The following is a 22,028-nucleotide window of genomic DNA, read 5'->3' as shown; positions in this document are numbered from 1 at the left end:
TTCCCAGGGCTTAAAATGATCAGTGGCCTTTACTCTTATGATTTAAACTTTAAAAACTTCGGTTACCCAGTTTGCTAGATTGTTATGCAAAATTCTCTGTCTATTGTGGGGACAGAAAAAAATCGCAGCCAATGCCATTTACTGTCAGAAAATGCCATTTCACCATCAGGTAACACAAATTTTAGATGATTATTTACGATTATCTTTTTGAGCTTTGGTAAAGATGGCAACTTTCAGTGAAAAAGTAATCAAAGAATTCAAAGTTTATTTCTTAAAGAAAACAAGATGCTTAAAAATTTGATGATTACTATCCTCAAAGTGATACTTTATAAGATAAGAAGTTAAACAAGTGAAGTAAATATAAATTTTATTCTTGAAATATAAGCAAAATAGACCTTAGTCTGTTAAAATACACCTTATTGTCTTTTTTCGCGTTACGCCGATACGCAGTGGCTCAGTCTTTATTTCTGATTATTCTGTGGAACTCCTCACTGCTGATGGTGAATCCTCCGCAGTATTTTGGGAAATTCTTTGGTAACGAAGGAGCCTTTTCTGGTGCCACTCTAATGACAACATCCATTCCTTCAATGGCGTGCATCATTTGATGACAGTGCATTAACCATTTACCTGGGTTTTCGGTACGGATGCGCACCACGGTGTACCCTCCGTATGGCAGTAACACCGCATCCTGGATTGGGGGGTTCTCAAAGTTGAAAGTTTTCACGACATCAGTATAGTTACTCCATCTCATTTTGCGACAGAGTTTGTCAATGCAATACAAATCGCTGTTCTTTCTTATCATCTCGCCAGTTGATTGGTCGAATTCTGGGAACCCGGTTTTCAACACAACAAAGTCGTACCCATGCAGGTGAATGGTGTGATGATGACCATGATCTTTGCTCTTGTCTCCATAATTTGCTAGCACCATCTGTACAGTCTTTTTATATGGCAGATCTGATGAAGAAATGATTAACCCAATTAAAGATGTAAATCAAAAACAGTATTACCAGAAAGATGTGCGATTCTCTTCTTCATATGCTCCATAGCAAAAATCTTAATTGTAAATCGGGCTATCATGTCGAAATATCATTGCCTGAATACCTTCATGTTGCTATATTTTGTCACAGATTTATTTGTTGCTTCCAATGAATAAGACAAGCAGGATGCAGAAATACATTGTTCTCATTTAAGCGCAATGAATCACAACGATTTGGAGTCGACATGCGAAGTAAGTTTGCAAGGAAATGAGAACAACATGTTTTTGCTCATAGACGTAGAGACTGGGGTACAGGGGGCACGTGCCATCCCCACTTTTTGAAAAATCAGGAAAAATGCCCCTTTTCAGCTTTACCGAGTTGCCTTTTTTTGCCAACTGCATAACCAAAAAGTGCCCTTGCAATGCGCTGATGCTATACGAAATGAGGAAAGCGAGCTCGAGGCCGGGTGACCTTCCTGCTGATCGAAAATCTTTCCATGGGAACTGCTTTTAAAAAACACCAAAATTGCAAACTCTAGGGCCTAGAGCCCTTCGAGGTAACCAGTTTAACCCTATCCAGACTAGGGGGGGCACAAAGTGCCCCCCTAGTTGGTTTTTCTTTCATAACTTCAGGAGTTTGAAAGCAATACCCCTCAGACCTCCTGACTTTTAGTTTTAACCTATCTGACACATGTTCATATAAAAAGATAATTTTTTTATTATTAATCAGGGGGTTGTGTAGGGGCGTTTTCAAAACTAGTCAAGTAAAAAATAGTTCAATCTGCCACGGATTCGCAACAAAAGTAGATATATTGATGAAAATTAGTATCTAGGCATTAATTTGTGCTCTTTTCATGATTCTGACCAGAAAATTCAAATTCAACATCCTTTTCTATGATTTTTCTGCTGCGCATGCGCACACATCTGTTGACAGATTTATAGGTATTACATTAATAAAACTGCAAGTTTAGAATTATTTGTCTGCTAAGGCATTAAAAATGAACTCAAACATGACATTTGGTTGTATCGATCATTTAGTTATATAGAAAAAACTATAGCCAAATACAAAATATGTTGAGTTCTTTTGTTAGGAACGTTAATAATTTTGAGAAGTAACATTAAAATTGTGTCAATCTGCTTGTTTCTATTAGAAAATGCATCAAATTTGCTTATTTTAATATCTTAGCCCGATGCTTTGGAATTAATGAATATTTTAAGATTTTCAAAAATTTTCTAAATTTTTGCTTCACCCGGCCACCATTATAATGACGTCATCGTGAAACCACGTGACTTAAAAATTGAACAATAATACTAAAATGTGGAGAAAAGATAAGAGTACCATCCAAACAAAGTTCATTGTCCTAGCTAGAGGAACAAAGAAATTACGGAGGGGGGGGGGCACTTTGTGCCCCCCCTAGTCTCCCGAAAGTTTCAAAAAGCCTAGTCTGGATAGGGTTAATAATGCAATGAACAAGACATAGCAAAATTAAACCTAAAAATTGTACAACGTTTTAAACGATAGCAAGGAAATGACTGCAAGAAATTTGTTGCCAGTTATAGATAACCTTTCTCTGCCTGCTTTGTTTTTGTCTCAGGGCACTCAGGCAAAACCTCCCTGCCCGGGAAGTTGAAGTCTTGCAAAGCTAGACAGGGCAGAGGCAGGAAGGGGAACTGGTTCCTAGAAGAAGGGGGCCTTTTCTACAGGTTCTTAAGAGGGAACAAGTAGACAATGTGTAATAATTAATAAGTAATAAGTAACAGAGGGAACAAGTAATAATTAATTCTTAGCTTACACGATAATTAATTGTATCAGTATCAAATAATTAATTCTTAGCACCTACGACAATTTATTGAAAAACTTCCATTATTAATTTTGTATCATTTAATAGCAATTGAAGTACACCGAATTTAATTCAAGATGCATCAGGCATTAATTTAAAGAATTTTCATCACTGCACAAAACAGCGTAAAACACAGATTTTCGGGGCCAATAGGGTGTGGCGAAGGGTGTGGCTAGGGTTTGATTGGACCTCTTTTGGACTGACCAACAATGTTTACATTGTTTTTAGGGACATTTTCAGTGTACTTTGGCCTGACTACAGCTACCACGTATTATGTATATATCTTACCAGAACAGATCAAACCTGGCCAAAAGAAAACAGAGTAGCAAACCTAATAACAGGTAATTTTTTTTTCATTTCCACCCTATGGAGTCAATATAGTATTTATTTGTGAATGGTGGAAATGGAGTGGAATGCAATTACTGTGTTTGTAAGTTATTGATTGATCCATAAAAGGCAAATCAACTGTTTCTAGCTGTTGCTTTTCATAAAATGCTGTTTTCAGATACTTGATCTCTAATCATGTTACATATTTCAATGTTCTAAGAACTGTCCAAAGAACAGCCTTACTCTATATTACTTACTTTTTATGTAATATGATGTTTGTTTATATAATACAAATCCGTAACTGCTGCTAATCTTTCAAAACTATACCTGGCTAGCTTTATGGATACCCAAACCAAAAAGAATTTTTATCCAAAAATAAAACAAAGATAGAAACATGACCAGTGGCGGGGTGGCTATGTTTTCCCTGGGGTGGCCAAGTTGATTTTTGCGCCCTATCTATATATCGTGGTTATATAAAAGCATCTGTTCCTAGAAGGGAAATCGATTTTTGCAACTTGATTTCAAAATTTCATAAATACGTTTTGACTAAAATGCGAATATGAATGGAAAAAGTTATGTAATCCTAACATTTAACCTACTCGATCGTGGTTCGGTAAAATATCAAGCTATTTTGAATTGGCTTATTTTCGAGAGTCGGCCATTTTCGAGGAAACAAGAGACATGACTTTACACACTTGACATCTGGGCTTCTTACAACTCGAACTTCTCCTGTTATTGTGTCCCTTCTCCCTCCCACGAGTTAATCTAGCCCTAACCAAGATATCCTTAAGATTCTTACACCTCCTTAAAGCAACTACTGGTGGCACAGGAAACATCTCCTTGTGCTCTTCTGAACCAGTTAGCAAGGCATGGTGTTTCCTGGCAATGTTCCCCAATCCATTAAGTGCCGGATGGTATGTAGTAACGAATGGAACCCTCTCAGCCCTCCCATCGTTGGTTTTCCTATTTCCCGCATTTTCCAGAAGAGTCTCCCTGTCTAGCCTACGTACCCGATCTATTTGTTTATCAACTAAGGACTCTTCATACCCCCTATCCTTAAGCCATCTAGCGAGATTACCTACATGTTCCTTAAACTGGCGATCATCTGAGCAAATCCTACGATACCTTGTCCCCCTTGGCATACAAAGAAGGCGGTCCGCTATAGTCAGGCTCTTAGGTATCGTAGGATATATATGTTTCTTTAGGCATTGAAGGTAAAAACTACAAAACCAATGTGTGAATAAAAGTGTAAAATCCAAAATGGAAAAATGAGAAAAATGGAGATAAGGAGTAGTCACTAACACCTGGTTACAGCTTCAAACTCAGATGGGGGGTGGTAGTGCGTGCCCCTTGTATGTTTTGAGCAATTAGCCTGTAAATGGGTAGAAAATGATAAAAAAGCAACTTGTCAGCCAGAAACCCACGAGGGACATTTCGGGGCTTTAATTCGGTATGTCCATTTCTTGTAGGCGCCCCTCGCAATCCTGCGTCCACGATCACGGTTGCAAACGTTAGGAAATACAAATAAAATATATATATATATTATAACGATCAATGAGTCGATCGTTCACTCAACATCATTGCAAAGTCAACTATGCAAAGAAGTATCGTATCATTGCCAGAAGGGAAGTTGGCGCAGCTTTTAGCAAAAACAATCAGTCTTTTGTGGCACAATATGATATAAGAAACGGATATAGTGGCAATAAAAGTTTTGATTGGTAAAAGTGTATTGCTATTGTCACTTTGGCCATTATTTTTCTTCGCATATCAGAGCCCTGTACTCTTACCTTGAAGTTACCTCCACAAGTACGCTAGCGCTCAAACGTGCCTAAGAATTATGCACTTTGCGACTGAAGAGATCTTACAAATCGTGTCACCAAAACGCAACGTAATAACACCACAATTTCCAATTGAAGCAATTTCAAATAAAAAAAGCAAGTTAAACAAAGAATTGCTATCTTTGTCGCAACAAACAACTAAATTTCACGGCTCGGCGTTTCTGGCCTCAGGTGCTGTAGGTGAAAGGCTCCAAGATCATCGCATCAGTTAATATTGAAAACTTTATAACGGTTTTCAATCCAAAAAGCGACTCAAGTATATGAAATAGAACTACCTAACGGCCTATGGGCTAGAGGATGTCATGGAACTACCTACAAAGCATCAAAAGAGAATTGGCATTCTTCGCACACAGTGACAGGATTCCTACCTTTAAACCTTTTTGGAAACTTGTTAGGTTGCCCTTAAAAACAGGCTTTTTAATCTTATCGAATCCTTAAAGGATGCTTAAAGGATGCCAAATTTCTAACTTTTTTTCTACATTTGGCGCGCCCCAACTACGTTTACTTGAAATAAATTACGATGCTTACCAATATAATGGGTGCACCAACACGCTTTGCCTTTGCAATTGGCTCTTGAGCATTTAGTGTCAAGGGGAACGTCCGAATAAAGGTGATTCTTTGGCAGCACGAATCTGAAGCCATTTATGGAAGCTCCAATAGGAAATGCGAAGTCAAGAAATACTTGCACATCGACATTCTTCACCTTTTCAGCCAGTTCGCGTGCTCTCCCTATGCCTGTAAAACCGTGCGGTGATTTGCAAACTTTTGACTCATCAGGAAATGCCGATGCGGGGCAGTTAAAGATGATACATGGAACTAAATCTGTGCAGAGCTTTGGCAAGGAATACGGCTCGTTATTGCCTGCACCCCTGTAATGCAAAACAGCAAGTGCCTCACCTTGGTCATCCAAAGTTCTTGAGCGTACCCAGTAATTTCCAACATGCTTATTCGCATGAACTTTTACTCTAACTCTTTCACCAGGATTCAAATACACAACATCAACAGTGACAGGTTTTATTTTTCCAACACCTAAATCCACTATTACCATCTGGTGCTGGTCGATAGAAACTGCAAATGTATACTCGACACCGGGATTTAAGATATAAAAGCCAAACCAAGACTTCTCTTCAACTTGAAACCACGGCAAAGGGGCTTTGTTATTTTTGTATTGGCCCCTTCCATTTATTAAGGTGCTTGTGTAAACCATGGAAGACAGTCGCACACCGTCAATAGTTCTCCATGCCCTTGGCTTTTCCATGTGCAGATGCTCGAAGCTGTATGTGTATTCTGCTGAACCTGCAATTGCACCCTGATTGGTTTTCTTGTAAGGATTTGTAATCATGTATTCGTTAAATGGCAGGTGAAGCCAATGGTTTACCACAAAAGGGTAAAATGGAATCGTTGGTGGTTTTTCGTGGACAATGAACAGCCCAAACAAGCCATCTGCACGCAGTCCTCCAAGGTGAGCATGATACCAAAGTGTCCCTGCTGGGGATGCAATAAACCTAAAAAAGGAAGTGAAGATAAGAAACATCTTGACAAAGCCAGGTGATTTTGCAAATACTTCTAGCATTTACCCTGTAAATACCAGCGAAAAAGAAGCTCAATTTCACGAAATGATTTAAGTATTTAGTATAACTTTACGTATTTAGTATGATACAGAAAATGTTAAGTAACATGAGAAAAGAACACGAGTTTTTCCTAGCTTGTTATAGTTAAAAAAACCTTATGAGCGGCACAGCAGTTGATGGACAGTTTGACAAAAAGTGAAATGAGGCTAAAATACGGGTGGCTGGGCAGTTTGGTCGTATAAAGGGGTTTGAACATGAGGCAAGGACTGTCTGCACAGGCAAACAGGCAAACAATCTGCAGAGACTCCAATGGGGGTAGAGTCAAGGTGTCTTCACTTTCAGCCAAGCCATCTCCTTCTCTATATCAGTGCTTTGCGGCAAGTAGGGCAATACCATGTCAGATAATCCAGGTGGTGCAAAAAATATTATGTAATCGATGTTAGAAGTCAAGGAAACAGCTCACATTGACTTCAATACACAAAGATGCTAATTACCAAAAGTTTAACGTCATTCAACTTTAAGGCATTTCCTATATTTGTATAAAAGGAATGTTACAACGTCCTGTACATTTAGTCGCCAATTTTTTCCAGATAATAAACAAAGCGGATGAAGTTGGCCACTAGATGAAAGCAGGATGCAGGATGCAATTATGACATGATATTAAACATATGTCAAAGAGAATTGGAGAGTTACAGCATAAAATTGATATTATAAAATTGAAATTGTTATCACGGCAAATCAGACGGAGAAACGCCTGATCAATGTTGTTGTCCTCTACATCAGATTCTTAAATTTGGAACAACATTAGCATTTTTGGACGCTAAAAATTAATGTATATTAAAGATACCTGTACATAAAAGACGTCATGGGGCTAATAGGACACTGGGTAATGTAAGCGACTCCATCCATCCAAGGTGTATTATGCTGATGAAATCCATGCCAATGAACTGTGGCACTTTTATGGAGCATTTGGTTATTAACAATAACTTCCACCTAAAAAATGCACAATAATTGTAACTGTGCTCAAATCTCAAATTCGTTGGTTTTACGTTAAAACTGTCTTAAATATCACACCTATTTAGTTTATCAAAAGGCCAGTTGAACTCTGCTATCCACTGCTTTTGTGTGCAAAGTCCATATCATAAACAACGTCATTTTTGTAACACTTCTTCATGATATTTGGCTCTCGTCGACTGGTGACGCAATAAAAAATCTATTTTTAGAATTTTAGAATTCTGACCCCATAATTTGCCAGCAAACCACGAAACATTTCCAAATTTGCAAAAACATGAAATATGTTGCAAATCGAACGAGATAATGCCACATAAGCACAGGCACTTTCTTACATCTGGTTCGAAGAAACCCCGGCTCAAAACATATTATGAGCTTCTCTCTCTCTGGAGTATTTTCTCATTGCTGACATGTCTTGTCCAAGATATTCATTTCTCTATGAAACCACATTTCTTAAGCTCCGATTCGCGAGTCTAAACTAGAAATATCTCAGCCAATCAAAAAACAGATTCAGCTGATTTATCATATTTAGAGATAATTTTTGATTTGATGTTCTTTCGGAATTTTAAAATTCTAAATGACTCTTTTTTACTATGTATTTGTAGCTTGATTTTACAGAAAGGCAGCCATGCGAAATCAACTTTGAGCTCATTATCGTAGATAGAGGGGAGACAGAGGTGGCGAGCCCCCCCTGTAAGGCTAAACAGTTATTTTGTCGAAAAGTTTATTGTGTTGTCGGAAAATATCATAGAAGAGCCCATCGGCCATAAACATAAGCCTGCTAAATGTTATGATTTAATGATAACAAAAAACACAGCTTCGTGAATTCATTAACAATTGAATTTGGGTTCTCACAGCATCTACTTTTAAAATAGAACTTACCAAATGTGAACCAAATATGACAAAATGCAAGAGCTAAAAATAGTTTAATTTAGGGTCATTTAAACAAGAATTGACAACTTTCTTAAATAGCCATCATGCAAATATTTAAAAAATGCCTCTGCAGAAACCCTTATAAACACTCTCAAGTTAAGATATACCCTGGGTACTAGGGCCAAAAATTTTTTAGCGCGCAAATAGTTTTAGATCATACAAAAAGTTTTAGATCACACACCAAAGCCGTTGACGTTGAAGAAAACACAGAAAAATATAAGTTGCATATGGTCAAGGCATATCGCCCGAATGTAAACAAGAAAGTAGACAAAAAAGATGACTGAGTTCGAAAATTATTATGATATATTTTAGTGTCCTAGACAACATCTAATATCATTATATTATTAAAAAATACTGTCGTAATCAAAATTCATTGCTAAAATAATATGCTTTATACATATGTATACAGCAGTTTGTAGTAAGTAATTGTTGTTGTAAAATTAAATTTATTGACCGATTGATTGTTTGATTGATTGAACGAGTGGATACCCAATTCTATGGAAAAAGGATGGGAAAGACAAAAAAAAATTGCTTGCAGAGCATCACACATATATGACTGGGATTATAATGGCACAAGAAGGAAAGAAATCAATGTGTCTGTGGAGGCTATGGGCCTCTAGGTGCCTTAACATGCTCTACTCTCTCCTTTCTCTCCTGTGCAGCCTTTTGCTACGCAAGGAGAACAAAATGGACCAGGATGCAGAAAAAGGCACAGGGCAAGCACAGGGGGTAGAGAAGGACAATTTTTATTGATAACAAAAATAATTTTCTGGTTTTCTTGTGGATATATATTTATCCCATTCGCATAAACACAGTGCCATTTTCACAAGGTCTAAAGATATTTTGTATACACGAGAAATGGAGGTAAAAATACCAAAAAATTGAGGTAAAAAATTGAAGGGAAAAAGTTATAGAGCTTCGAAGTTTCTCAAACCAGGGGGTAAAAACCATGATTTCCCTACGATTTTTTAACTGAAGAAAGATAAAAACTTGACTTTAGCATGCGCAAGGGTCTTATTCATACTATAGAAAATATACTATATTCGAGTATCTTGTTGAACGCAATAAACAATCAAGTATTCTAAAGCTAATTAAAAGCCATATTATTTTAAAATTTACCCCCTGGCCCTGTATAATATACGGTTTCAAGTAGTTTTTTGACAATAATCGTACTTCAAAAGCAAAATTTAATCTGTATCATGCAGCGAAAATGTCCAATTATTCACTCCAATGGTGTTGTAGCCAAGGGTAGCCAGAGGTGGATGACCCCTGGTTTGAAATTTGTAGGATTCTTGGGAAATTGTCGTGTACATTTCTAAACAGCAGGCCAGAACAGACGTTTTATATTTCGCGCATTTTCGTATGCTGGTGTTCATCAAAAGCTTGCCTCTTGGACTGGAGCTCCCTAAAATTTGAACATCGCTTTCTTCTTATTGATAAACTGAAGCCCGTCTTATTCAACAGCTTATTTTTGTTAATAAGCAAAATTGGTTGAAATAATTTCTTCTCTTTAATTCGAAAATGCCCCAAGGAATATTGCATGAATCGTTTTTGATATGATTACCAATTAGAACAATTCTGACGTTCACAATCCTCACTACATTTACACAGCACTGTACACTTGAGAGACGCTTTTACGCATTTGCATAAACTTTTGCACCCCTTCCCCCTTATTACACCTGCAGCAGATCAGCTCCTGACAAACCTTGGAGGAGGAGACATTCCTTCGAGGAAAGGTCTTTTCCTGGAAAACAAATCTTTGATGAATTCGTTATCCCCTGTGCACAAACTTGTTCATACGTATAGACCGACGACAAACCATTCGATTGCTGGAAGAGAAGCATTAACATACAATTTTGATGGACAACTGGAAATTTCTTCGAATGCATCCGTCAAGTCGTTAGTGGCGGAAACTATTAAATTCATTTTGATTTTTGGTCCAAAATATTATCTTTGTGTCTTGTAAGTGTACCGGTGAGTGTACTAACAACTGTTTCAAAGGTTTTTTAAAGACTTATAGATAAACAGATTATTGATTATATGCAATCTTATTTATCGTCACTTTATGTGGTTTTCGTAAAGGGTACAATGCGCAGCACGCATTAGTTCGAATGCTTGAAAAGTGGAAAACAAGCTTAGACAGGGGAGAAAATGTTGGCGCAATCCTAATGGACCGCTCGAAAGCCTTCGATTGTATTAAACATGACCACCTTATAGCAAAACTAGATGCTTACGGATTCACACTGCATGTCTTGTTATTAGCTACTTGGAAAATAGGCATCAGAGAGTTAAGATTAATGGATCATTCAGTACCTACAAACAACTGTTTCTTGGTGTTCCGCAAGGATCAGTTCTTGGTCCCCTTTTCTTTAACATCTACATAAATGACTTACTTCTCTCCTTAATGGATAGGGATATCTGCAATTACGCGGATGATACAACTCTATATGCGTGCGATAAAAATCTTAGTAATGTTATTGCAAGGCTAGAGAATGACTCAAGTATAACTATCCAATGGTTCGCTGATAACTTTATGAAATTTAATACAAACAAATGTAATTTCATATTCTTGGCAGAAGTTCTAATCAGCAGGTCAAAGTTAATGTAGGAGATTCTATCATAGAAAACGCGGAAGAGGAAAAGCTACTAAATGTTGAGATAGACAAAAGACTCAGTTTTGAGACACATATCAGTAAGTTATGTAAGAAGGCTGGTAGCAAACTCACCGCCCTCGCTCGCTTATCTGGATACATAGACGCTAATAAACTTAAAATCTTAATGTGAGCATTTGTAATTAGCCAATTCGAATACTGTCCACTGGTCTGGATGTTCCACAGTAGGCACTTGAATAGTAAGATTAATAGAATACACGAAAGAGCTCTGAGAATTGCATACAAAGACTATGATTCTAGCTTCAACACTCTGCTAGAAAATGATGGCTCGGTAAATATTCATGTAAAGCACCTGCGAAATGTTATGATTGAAATGTTTAAAACAAAGGGAAATATCAACCCTCCTTTTATGAGGGAGTGTCATGCTGTTTATAATTTGAGAAATAATAATGAATTTATGGTACAAAGGGTAAGAACAACCATTTATGGAACCGAAACTATCAAATATAGAGAGCAACGTCTTTGGCTCTCTTTACCTCAGCACATAAGGAATGCTCAATCTATTAATGAGTTTAAGAAAGAAACTGAAAGCTGGAATGGCACAGACTGTACATGCAAAATATGTAGGACATTCGTACCACAGCTTGGTTTTTTGTAATTCTACCGTTTTAAATAGCTCAGATTTTTATAGTACTACCCTATAAATTCTGTTTTTAATGGATTATTATGTACTTAAAATTTTATGTATTCAATCTCGTATGTATTTATTTGATGTAGTAGTTTTAACAGTTGGCTTGGATTAGCTCATTTCTTTGTAAATAGCTATGTAGCGCCAACTTTAAATAAATTGATTACTATTATTATTATTATTATTATTATTATTATTATGCTGATGATGCTGCTGTTGTTACCAGTGGAGAAAAGGAGAACCAACTCTTATTAAACTGCTTTACCAGATGGTGCCAATGGGCAAACTTCATTGTCAGGGTTGACAAATGTGTTACCTTTGGTGTCAAGAAACACTCTACGCGATCCCTCCAATTTCAACCGAAACTTTTCATCTGTAACCAAATAGTGCCTGCTGTCAAAAATGGCGATTCCTTTAAGTATCTTGGTCGTTTCTTTGATTTTGAAATGAGTAACCAAGATCATAAATCTAAACTCGTTTCTCTTTTCTCTACTCTTATGAAGGATATTGACGACTTACCTCTCCATCCTAAAAACAAACTGCTATTATACCATCGTTATATTCTGTCAAAAGTTTTATGGCATTTTACTGTTGCCGATCTACCAAAGACCTGGGTTGTCCAAAACCTAGACAATCTTGTTTCCAATTACATTCGCCAGTGGCTTGATCTTCATGTTTCTGCAACATTGAGTGGAATAATCCTCTCAAAAAATCAGTTTGGCCTAAATCTACAACTGCCTTCTATCAAATTTACGCAATGCCAAACTGTCTGTCGCAATGCCCTAAAATCTTCTCCTAATATTGACATTCAAACCCTATGGAAAAACACCAGTCATGGCACGAACCTACAGTACGACATCTATCGTAATACTAAAGAGGTATTAAAGGCTGTCAAATCAGACAACAAAGAACGTCTCTCCCAAAACTTAACATCTCAGGGAGCCACAATTACCTTCCTACTGAAACATTCACTGGAAAAGCTGAACGGTATTTGGTCAAGTACACAGAGCAATTTGCCTAGTAACATCTTTAACTTTACCATCAAGTATCTTAACAACACTCTTCCAACTCGAAAAAATCTGCTGAAATGGAACCTTAGTCAAACATCTGACTGTGAATTCTGTCTTCTTCCAGAAACACTTCTACACGTTGTTGCTGGATGCAAAGTGTACCTTGACCAAGGACGCTATACTTGGCGTCATAATTCTGCATTAAACTTTCTAGCCACTTCCTTCCAAGCAATAAATGGGTCTTCTCTCTACGCAGATTTACCAGGCTTTCTTTCCCCTTCTATCATAACTGGAGATCAACTACGCCCTGACTTACTTCTCAAAACTAAGGAAAACTGTCTGTACGTTTTAGAGCTAACCATAGGCTTTGAAACAAATCTCAACTGCAATGCTGCCAGAAAGTCAGGGAAATATGCCACCCTCGTTTCTGACTTAAAACGTCAGTTTAAGTCAGTCTCGTTTGTCAATCTTTCCATCAGTTCACTTGGTATTTTTGGCGACTCCTGCAGCTCATTCATCGACATGTGTGACTCTTTGTCCATTGATCATCAACAGAAACGCTACCTCATCTCCAAACTTACAAGCATCTCCATTCGCACCACATACTATATATTCTGCTGTAGAAACAAAACTTGGACTAATCCAGAGCTACACCCCTTTTAACAATTTTTTGTTTCTCATTACTACGATGTAATAGTTTTTATTTTGTAAACACAGGCTAGCCAGTTACAAATTACCTTGTAATAGTGAGATTTGTAATTGTAGTTTTAACAGGAATTCAAAATGAAAAGTTTCCATTATTATCATTATTATTATTATTATTATTATTATTATTATTATTATTATTATTATTATTATTATTATTATTATTATTATTATTATTAAGCGAGTCGTATAATTGTAAATTTAAAATGTATTCAATGAAAATGAGATGTTTAAAAAAAAATTATTATTATTATCATTATTATTATTATTATTATTGTAAGCGTTTACTTCTAAATGTGATTGGTCCCGCTAAGCAAGACTGATACACTTTGATCGATGAAACGCCTCCAGGGGCGAAACTCCCGGGGGGGTGTGGGGGGTGTGACACCCCCCCAATCCAAAAAATAGTCGATTTCGCAGGGCAATCGAAGATTTCGCAGGGCGCCAAGAAGAGCTTTATTGCCACGCAGAAATGCCACCTCTGAAGTTCATAAAGAGCCGTTTAGGAATTTTGAAATGGAAATATCGTATTTGTTATGAACCTCCCTTCCTGACATTGCATTTTAGAGAACGGAACAGGTATGTAAGGAAAAGCTCCGTTATTTGCAAAGCGAAAGCATTTCTTACCGAAAGTCATAGCCAATGGATGCAATGATTGATGCATATGTTTATGAGGGCAAGGTTGAGTCATGCAAATTAATTTAAGTTGTAAATTATTTTCATGACAAGCACAGCGTCACTGGGGGGGGGGATAAGGGGCTGAAGTCCCTCACTTTGGTAAAGATAGGAATTTTTTTATCATTTTTTCTATTACTTTTTAAGAGTGCATGAACTAAAAAACATAATAAATCGCTAAGATACCGATTTTGTTTTATCTAATTGCTAACTTTGTCACGTATATTTTTATTATTTTTCTTTTATTTGCATTAATTCAGTAAATCATTTTCTGTATCATTGCAATGTTTTAATTTTGGATGTGTGAACATGGCCTTCTTGATACAAGAAACTGCACATTTCTGTTCAGGAAAAAAAATTCTCCCAATCAAAACAACATCTTCCTCTGTCATTCACAACTACGTGCAATCTGAAACGAAAGGTTGTCGTTTCTTTCCTTCCCAAACGTCTAACACTAGAGTTTTAGCATGACATCCCCCTCCCTATTTTTCCCAATAAACAATAATATTTTCAATAAACAATCAGTTCTTTTAGCACAATAGTATTTTGCTAAATTTTTTTCTGAAAGATGCTTTTTAGCCCTTTTTACAAGGTATAATTTCAAAAAATTTATTCACGTCGGACCCAACCATGGTGGGTCCTCCTACCTCACTAAACTCGACTCTTAGCCCCACTGGGTTAAATTTCGTTGCGCTGTCTACATCATGTGCCCCCCCCCCCAATTAGCTGTTTATTAGCCTAATTTTGCAAACCAACATTAAATGAAGTGAATATAAAAAAACAATTTACGCTCACGTAGAGAAATAGAAATTTCATAGGCAATGAAGTTTCAAGTTTGTTTTTATTGCTTAGAAGTTTGTCCTTGGTAAAGACCAGTGTACACTGGTAAAGCTTTCACTAGTAACCTATAGACAAACCGTTGCTACGAGGTCTGCAGGGCACCACTCAGTTTTGCAGGGCAGAAACCCTTTTCACCCCCCCCCCCCCAAAACTATTGGCCAAGTTACGCCCCTGAACGCCTCAATTGGACGCCCTACTCTTTAGAAGCGGAAGTTGCGACACCAACGAGGTTCGTAGGCCTTGTAGTAGTTCTGAGGGTGGCGATGGGACTGGGGAATATCTTAAAGTTTAGCCAGCTCTGAAACGTTCAAATTGTTCAGTCAAACATTTTTGCCTTTAAATGGTTTTCCAAATTTCCCAGCAAATCCAACACGCAGTTGAAACAACATATCTTGAGATTCAGAAGTGTATACACCCTGTGCTCCTCTTCCGAAAATGTGGTAAAAAATGATTGCCTAATTTTATTGACTGAAGACGAAAACTAAATTCTGGGTATCCTGAATCCGCCACTGGCGATCCCTCCAATTTTAACCGAAACTTTTTTTCTGTAACCAGATAGTGCTTGCTGACAAGAATGACGATTCTTCTAAGTATCTTGGCCGTTTGATTTTGAAATGAGTAACCAAGATCATAAATCTAAACTAGTTTCTCTGTTCTCTATTCTTATGAAGGATATTGACGACTTCCCTCTCCATCCAGAAAATCGGCTATTACACCATCGATATGTTCTGTCTAATGTCTCGTGGCATTTTACTGTTGCAGATCTACCAAAGATCTGGGATTTTCAAAATCTAGACAATCTTGTGTCCAATTACATTCGCCATTGGCTTGATCTTCAACTTTCTGTTACCTTGAATTGAATAATCCTCTCAAAAAACCAGTTTTACCTGAATCTACAAATGCCTTCTGTCAAATTTACGCAATGCCAAACTGTCAGTCGTAATGGCATAAAGTCTTCTCCTTACATCGACATTCGAATCTTTGGAAATACACCAGCCACAGCTCGAGCCTTAAGTACGACATCCATCGTAATACGAAACGAAAGAGGTACTAACTGCTGTAAAATCAGATAACAAAGAACGTTTTCCTCAAAATTAAACATCTCAGGGAGCTGAAATTTTCTTTCTACTGACATAATCACTGGAAAAGCTGAACGGTATTTGGTCAAGTACACAGAGGAATCTGCCAGCTAATATCTTCAACTTTAGCATGAAGTATTTCAACATAGTGGCGGATTCAGACCGGGTTCCAAGGGTTCTGGAACCCTGTCAAACTTTCCAAAGACACATAACACCAGTTTTCCCTTTACTTTCGAATGAATCGCAACGAGTCCCAACGTCAAATGGCCTCTTGTACTAAAACCTTTGCTGCTCTCTAAATATGATATTGTGAAAAAAAGAAACCCTGTCGTGGCCATGGTTATCTTTTGTAATGTATTATATTCCTCTAAAGAAAGGAACCCTGTCGTACCCAAGGCAACCCTTTGTATCATATTGTATTTTTTAAGAAAGGAACCCTTTCGTAGCCATGGCAATCGATTGTCTTATATTGTTTTATTGCTACAAACAAAAGACCCCCCTTGGAACCCATCTCATGAACTCATTGGAACTTATTTAGACCGCTGACCATACATGCTTCCTGTTGTCATAATGGCGACGTGAAGCTGCGAGTGGAGGCTTTGACTGCACGATGACGAGAGCTTGTTTTAAGCCCTCAACAAGGAAGAGACCAGCACCTGAAGATCAATGAAATTTGATAATCGTATGAAAGAGTGCTATGAATTTTCAACAAAGCTTTTCAAACACGCCTCGCCAACTATTTGCTTATTTTTCTCGACTGGCCTAGCCAACCCGGAGAAAACATATCACCGCTTTTTTTGCCCATGGATCAAGCAAAAAGTCCATTTCACATAGGTGTAAAGTGGCGTTCACGAGAGAATTCGTTGCAATTAGCAGCAGAGAATTCTTGGCAGGAACTCAGGAATGTCGAAGATATTTTCTCTTTGACGTGGAAAGTTTATAGAACTCTTGAAGCCCTATACATAATATATTTATCTATAGAGTTGGAAAACTTTATTAAGATAAAATGAAAAACTTTAGAGAATGGGATAAGATGATTTCATATGTCATAATTTGCACTTTTTAATAATTGGGTTTGTTTGCTATATATGATAAGAGGCTTCGTCCATCGTTATCCATTTTTGACAAAATTGATGAATACATGTAAATTTGTCTTGCTTATTATTTGGTAATATCTAAAGCATGAATTTCACTCAAATCTTGCAACACTCAGTAAGCTTATGTCTTGCTGTAACCAGCTAGAGGAATTTATTAAGGTCCTCTGTTTGGCAAGAAATCGAAACCATTCTTTTAGAATTCATAATGACAATTCCTGGTTTGGTTTACAGATTTATTTTTTTTACTTGCCTTGGAATCATGATGAAATAATATATCTTGTTAAAATAAAATCTTGCAATTGTCAATCTTAGAAAAAAGCGAAAATGGGTGTCGCCCAATTTTGGAAAAAGTCAAAGGCGTTGCCAGAAAAATATGGGACCACGCCCATATTGGAACCCACTCAAATGTTTGTCTAGTTCCGCCACTGCTTTAACAGCACTCTTCCAACTCGTAAAAATCTCTTCAAATGGAACATTAGCCAAACACCTGACTGTGAATTCTGTCTTCTTCCAAAAACACTTTTGCACGTTGCTGCTGCATGAATAGTGTGACCAAGGCCGCTATGCATAGCGTCAAAAATTCTTATTTCTTGCCACTTCATTAACTACGATGGATCAAAAAGGACCCTTAACTACTACATGAATTTCCGCTCCCCGAGAGCCATGTCTTAGGCTGCGCTTACACGGGGCGGCCGACTATTTGATCGGTCAAATATTTGGTCACTTAGGCCTTGCGTTTACACGGAGACGGCTAAACGACCTCAAATCAGGTCGCTTAGGCGTCCAAATATTCGGCCACCTAGGAAAGCGTCCTTCTTGAAACTTGGCCGGCCGAATTCGAGAGCGGCCTCGTGTAAACGGTTACGGCAGGCCCAAATATTTGCACATTACCAAAAAGAGGGTGTCGATGCATGCTACAGAGGCATCCAAAAAATGGCAAAGCAAAGTTTTGGGGCCGTATGTGATTTAACTAAAAAGAGATCCGAGAATGATGCTTCCTATTGGCCAGACTATAAGAAATTGCGGAACAAAGTAACTTCTGAACTTCGTGCAAGGGTACAGGAATATTACCATAACCTTATTGATGAAACCCAAAACAATCCAAAAGCTATGTGGAAAACAATAAATAAGGTTTTACATAAGAACTCAAATGACACTGCGACTCAAAGCATTATTTTTGAAGGCACAGAACTAAAATCACCTTCACAATTTTCAGAAGCTTTCAACAAACATTTTACAACGGTTGGACCTAAGTTAGCGGGGAAAATACAAAGTCAGCCTTCCGATGACCCTCTTAAGTTTTTTGGAAATAGAGCCGGAGGAACCAAATTTAAGCTTCAGACAGTAAGTGTAGGATATATAGAACGTGCTATAAAAGCTCTTAATAACTCTAAGGCTCGTGGTGCCGACAGAATCCCCGTCAAAATCCTGAAAGATCCTATAAACGACACTGATATACTAGAAATAGCTCTTGCTAGTACTGCCCGCAAACAATTAGTTCCTTGATAATGATTGTTTTGAAAATGTAGGTCAGGATATTCGAAGAAGACACCATCTTGGGTTTTCACAATTCTATAAAAACAGCTGCTCTAGTTGATGCTAAACTATTCTTTTTATCAAGAATTTTTGGTGTTCAGTTTGCCTTTGATTTAAGTCCAACGCCCTTTTGAAAATCATGAAGTTTTTCGAGGGTTTGACATTTATTTTTCGATAATCACGATAATCATAACTTTTGCTCGTACGGTCCCGAGTTTTTGGGAGAAAAGTGTGGCATTCGACTGGTTTTGATTCCCAAAACTTCGAATCAAAACTTCAATCCATTGCGGAGAACAGAGCTGTGATGCAGCACCGTTTTCGTGCCAAAAAAACCGAAGGCCTTTAACAGAGTCTTGGCAGAGCAACGCTCCGAAGATAATTCCCTTCCGCACAAAGAGGTGGCGGTTAACGACCTCCTCGACAAAGCCGATTGATTGACAATGAAATTGATTGACAGTTGTCATGGCAGCAGAAAAGTGACAAAATCTGCTGAAAAAGTGCTGACAACATGAACTGAAGCTTCCATATGCTACTTATACGCGGGGCAGACTATAAGCCCTTCACTCGCGCGCTATCGCGCGCGAGTTGCGGGCAATAATGCATCTTTAGAAAGGGGCATTGTCCCCCAAATCTGGAAATTAGCCAGAGTAACACCTATTCATGAGACGGGCACAAAAACAGATGTAAACAATTACCGGCCTATCTCAGTGTTATCAATTGTGTCTAGAATTCTAGAAAAGATTGTACACGACTAACTAATGGAGTTTCTAAAGAGATAAAACAGACTTTGCTAAAACAGACGGATCCACTTCCAGCAAAATCAGCATTGAGTGCGGTATTCCGCAGGGCTAGTGTTTGGGACCCTTACTCTTCATACTATACATTAACGATTTTGAGAATTGTCTAAAAAGCACGATCCCAAATATGTAAGCTGATGATACATGTGTGAATATCGCGTCAGGAGTGCTCTCTCCAACACCAAACTATCCCAACTGCAACGTTTACACACAAGGGCAAAAAGGCTAATAGCGAATGCCAAGTATAAGGATGGATGGACTTTCAAATGACTCACTGTAAAGTCCTTGATCTCCTTTGACGTTGAAAGTTTTTCAAAAATTTTTCAATTTTCATTACGTAATATGTCGGTATTTCCTATGATTTCTCTTTAGAATGATAGTGTTTTTTCTTTTGGCCGTTTAATCTGTTCTACGTATGAAAGAGGATTACAATTTCTGAACGTCCCTTGTCAGGCTGTTTTTGTTGTTGCAATTCAATTAAGAAATCATAAGAATTTTGCTTTTGGTGCATGAAACTATGAAACAATGTTAAAACCAACAGTTTTGTACTAAAAAGAAATTTCGACTAAAGCCGAAAACCCACTCCGGAAAATGATCCGCGGATCGGGTCAGATCGTGTTGTTCTTTCGATCCGCGGATCGTTTTAGATTGGAATGCACGTTGACATTATCTCCACGGGATTCGTGCCTCATGACGCAAGTGCCCTATTGTTTAAAAAGTTCTAATTCGATTTTGATCAAAAGAAAACTACTGTACCGGAACGGTTCAAATTTCAACTTTTTTTTCGATCCGTTTCGATCCATGGCGGATCAGTCATGTGACCATATTTGCATCCAAAGCGCTTGCGCAACACAAAATCTGATCCGATCCGCGGATCATTTTCCGGAGTGGGTTCTCGGCTTAACTGGAGCCAAAAATATTGATTAATGACTAACAGGGCCTTGTATCGCCTGATTAATGATCAATAATTAATGATTAATGATTAATGACAGGGCCTTGTATCGCCTGAAAATATTGATTAATGACTAACAGTCCCTTTCTTTCTACACCCTTCCAGGGAATGAAATACGTCGAATACGTCATATGAAGCCTTAAAGGCATCGAATCATGATAAAATAGATTGGGTATACCCTAAGTACCAAAATCCGCTGAGTCATGATTTTCATGACTGCGATGCTATTGGTTGACCTGTAACTGGTCACACGAACTCACCTCGTACTGATTGACAAAGCATTTTCATCAATAGCAAGTTGTCAACAACGGATGCGAATATCACATGAAACAGCAGCGATCACGCCGAAATTAAATAACCCCTATAGAGAAGGCCTATTTACCATGACTCAATGCCTTTAACACCGAGATAAAATGAAGGACGATCTTGCTTGCTAAATGCTTTCATATTGTCGCATGGCCTTACCTCGCTGCCTTCCATAACCTCGAGCATAGGACCAGGGAACTGACCGTTGATGGTTATGAGCGATCGCCGAACACCGTCTGCTGTGATAGTATCTGTTGTTGCGTTAACCACAAGACCATCGTAATCGTTGTAAACTTTCTGCTGATAAAATGTTCCAAGCCTTTGTATCAGCCTTCCGTTCTCTAGTTGAAGTAAAAAGGTTTCGCCTGAAGTCCAAATTCTCCCCGGTCTTATCGTCCTTGTCATGCTCAGCTCTTCTCGTAGCGTCAGGACAAATTTGCAAATATTCTCCTTACAAATCTCACCGCTGCTACTTGCCTTCTGAAACGCTTGCTGATTGCATTTGCCTAAGCGTATACAAAGCAAAAGCAACAATAAATGGTACAGAACATTTCCATCCATCTTTTCACCAAGAACAGCACGAACCTGCTTTGAAATTTGAGTCAAACTCGTGTGTCGTGTCGGAGCCCTTCGAAGTTTGTGGTCATGGGATTTCCCTAGATCGGACCACTGATCAGTAGATCGGACCCATAAACTCGTTTTCATGCCGCGGCTTGGATATCAATGGCGATAAGAGGGACATTAGGCGATAAATTGTCAACATAATTCGTAAAGAAATGGGTTCTTTTCGACTTACATTTTTATACAAGTCAGCAATGAATAACCAAAAGTGAATAATTTAAGGTTAGTTTCTTATCAACATCCGGTTTCGCCCAATTTCAGTGCTCATCAGTGCAGCTAGACATGTGTTCCGGTCTGTAGCTGATAAAGAGAATATGTATTTGAAACAAACATTTCCAGTGCTGTTTTACCGACACTGTTAATGTCAGAAGGAATTGTTTATTTGTTGCTACAAAAAATAAGAGATGCGTAAAGTGTTGCTAACAACAGTAGGAAAAGTAAAAAATTGGCTAATTTTCGGCATTGATATGGGGGGCTCAGCCCCCGAGCCCCCTAGCTCTACACTCCTGGTCTAGAGTCAATAAAAAGAAGGCCTCACATCAAGCTAAACAGCTGTTGCCAGTTATATCTGCTTGCTTTGTATTTGTCTCAGGCATTGACCATGTCTCAGGGC

The 22,028-nt window shown here is 38.0% G+C and overlaps 1 protein-coding gene across 1 annotated transcript; it reads right to left on the bottom strand.

Annotated features, from left to right (window-relative positions):
• Window positions 1-289: 289 nt before the first annotated feature.
• Window positions 290-21,583, bottom strand: LOC135682090 (uncharacterized). The gene is made up of 4 exons (XM_065196818.2): window positions 20,954-21,583; window positions 7,401-7,546; window positions 5,511-6,487; window positions 290-954 (listed from the first exon to the last, which is right to left on the bottom strand). The coding sequence occupies exons 1-4, from the start codon at window positions 21,497-21,499 to the stop codon at window positions 455-457; spliced, it is 2,169 nt and encodes a 722-aa protein (XP_065052890.2). The 5' UTR covers window positions 21,500-21,583; the 3' UTR covers window positions 290-454.
• Between the last annotated feature and the right edge of the window lie 445 nt (window positions 21,584-22,028).

Source organism: Rhopilema esculentum, chromosome 16 (genome assembly GCF_057945365.1).
Source record: "Rhopilema esculentum isolate cy_ngs chromosome 16, ASM5794536v1, whole genome shotgun sequence".
NCBI classification, from domain to species: domain Eukaryota; kingdom Metazoa; phylum Cnidaria; class Scyphozoa; order Rhizostomeae; family Rhizostomatidae; genus Rhopilema; species Rhopilema esculentum.
This window is presented reverse-complemented; position numbering and strand designations above follow the sequence as displayed.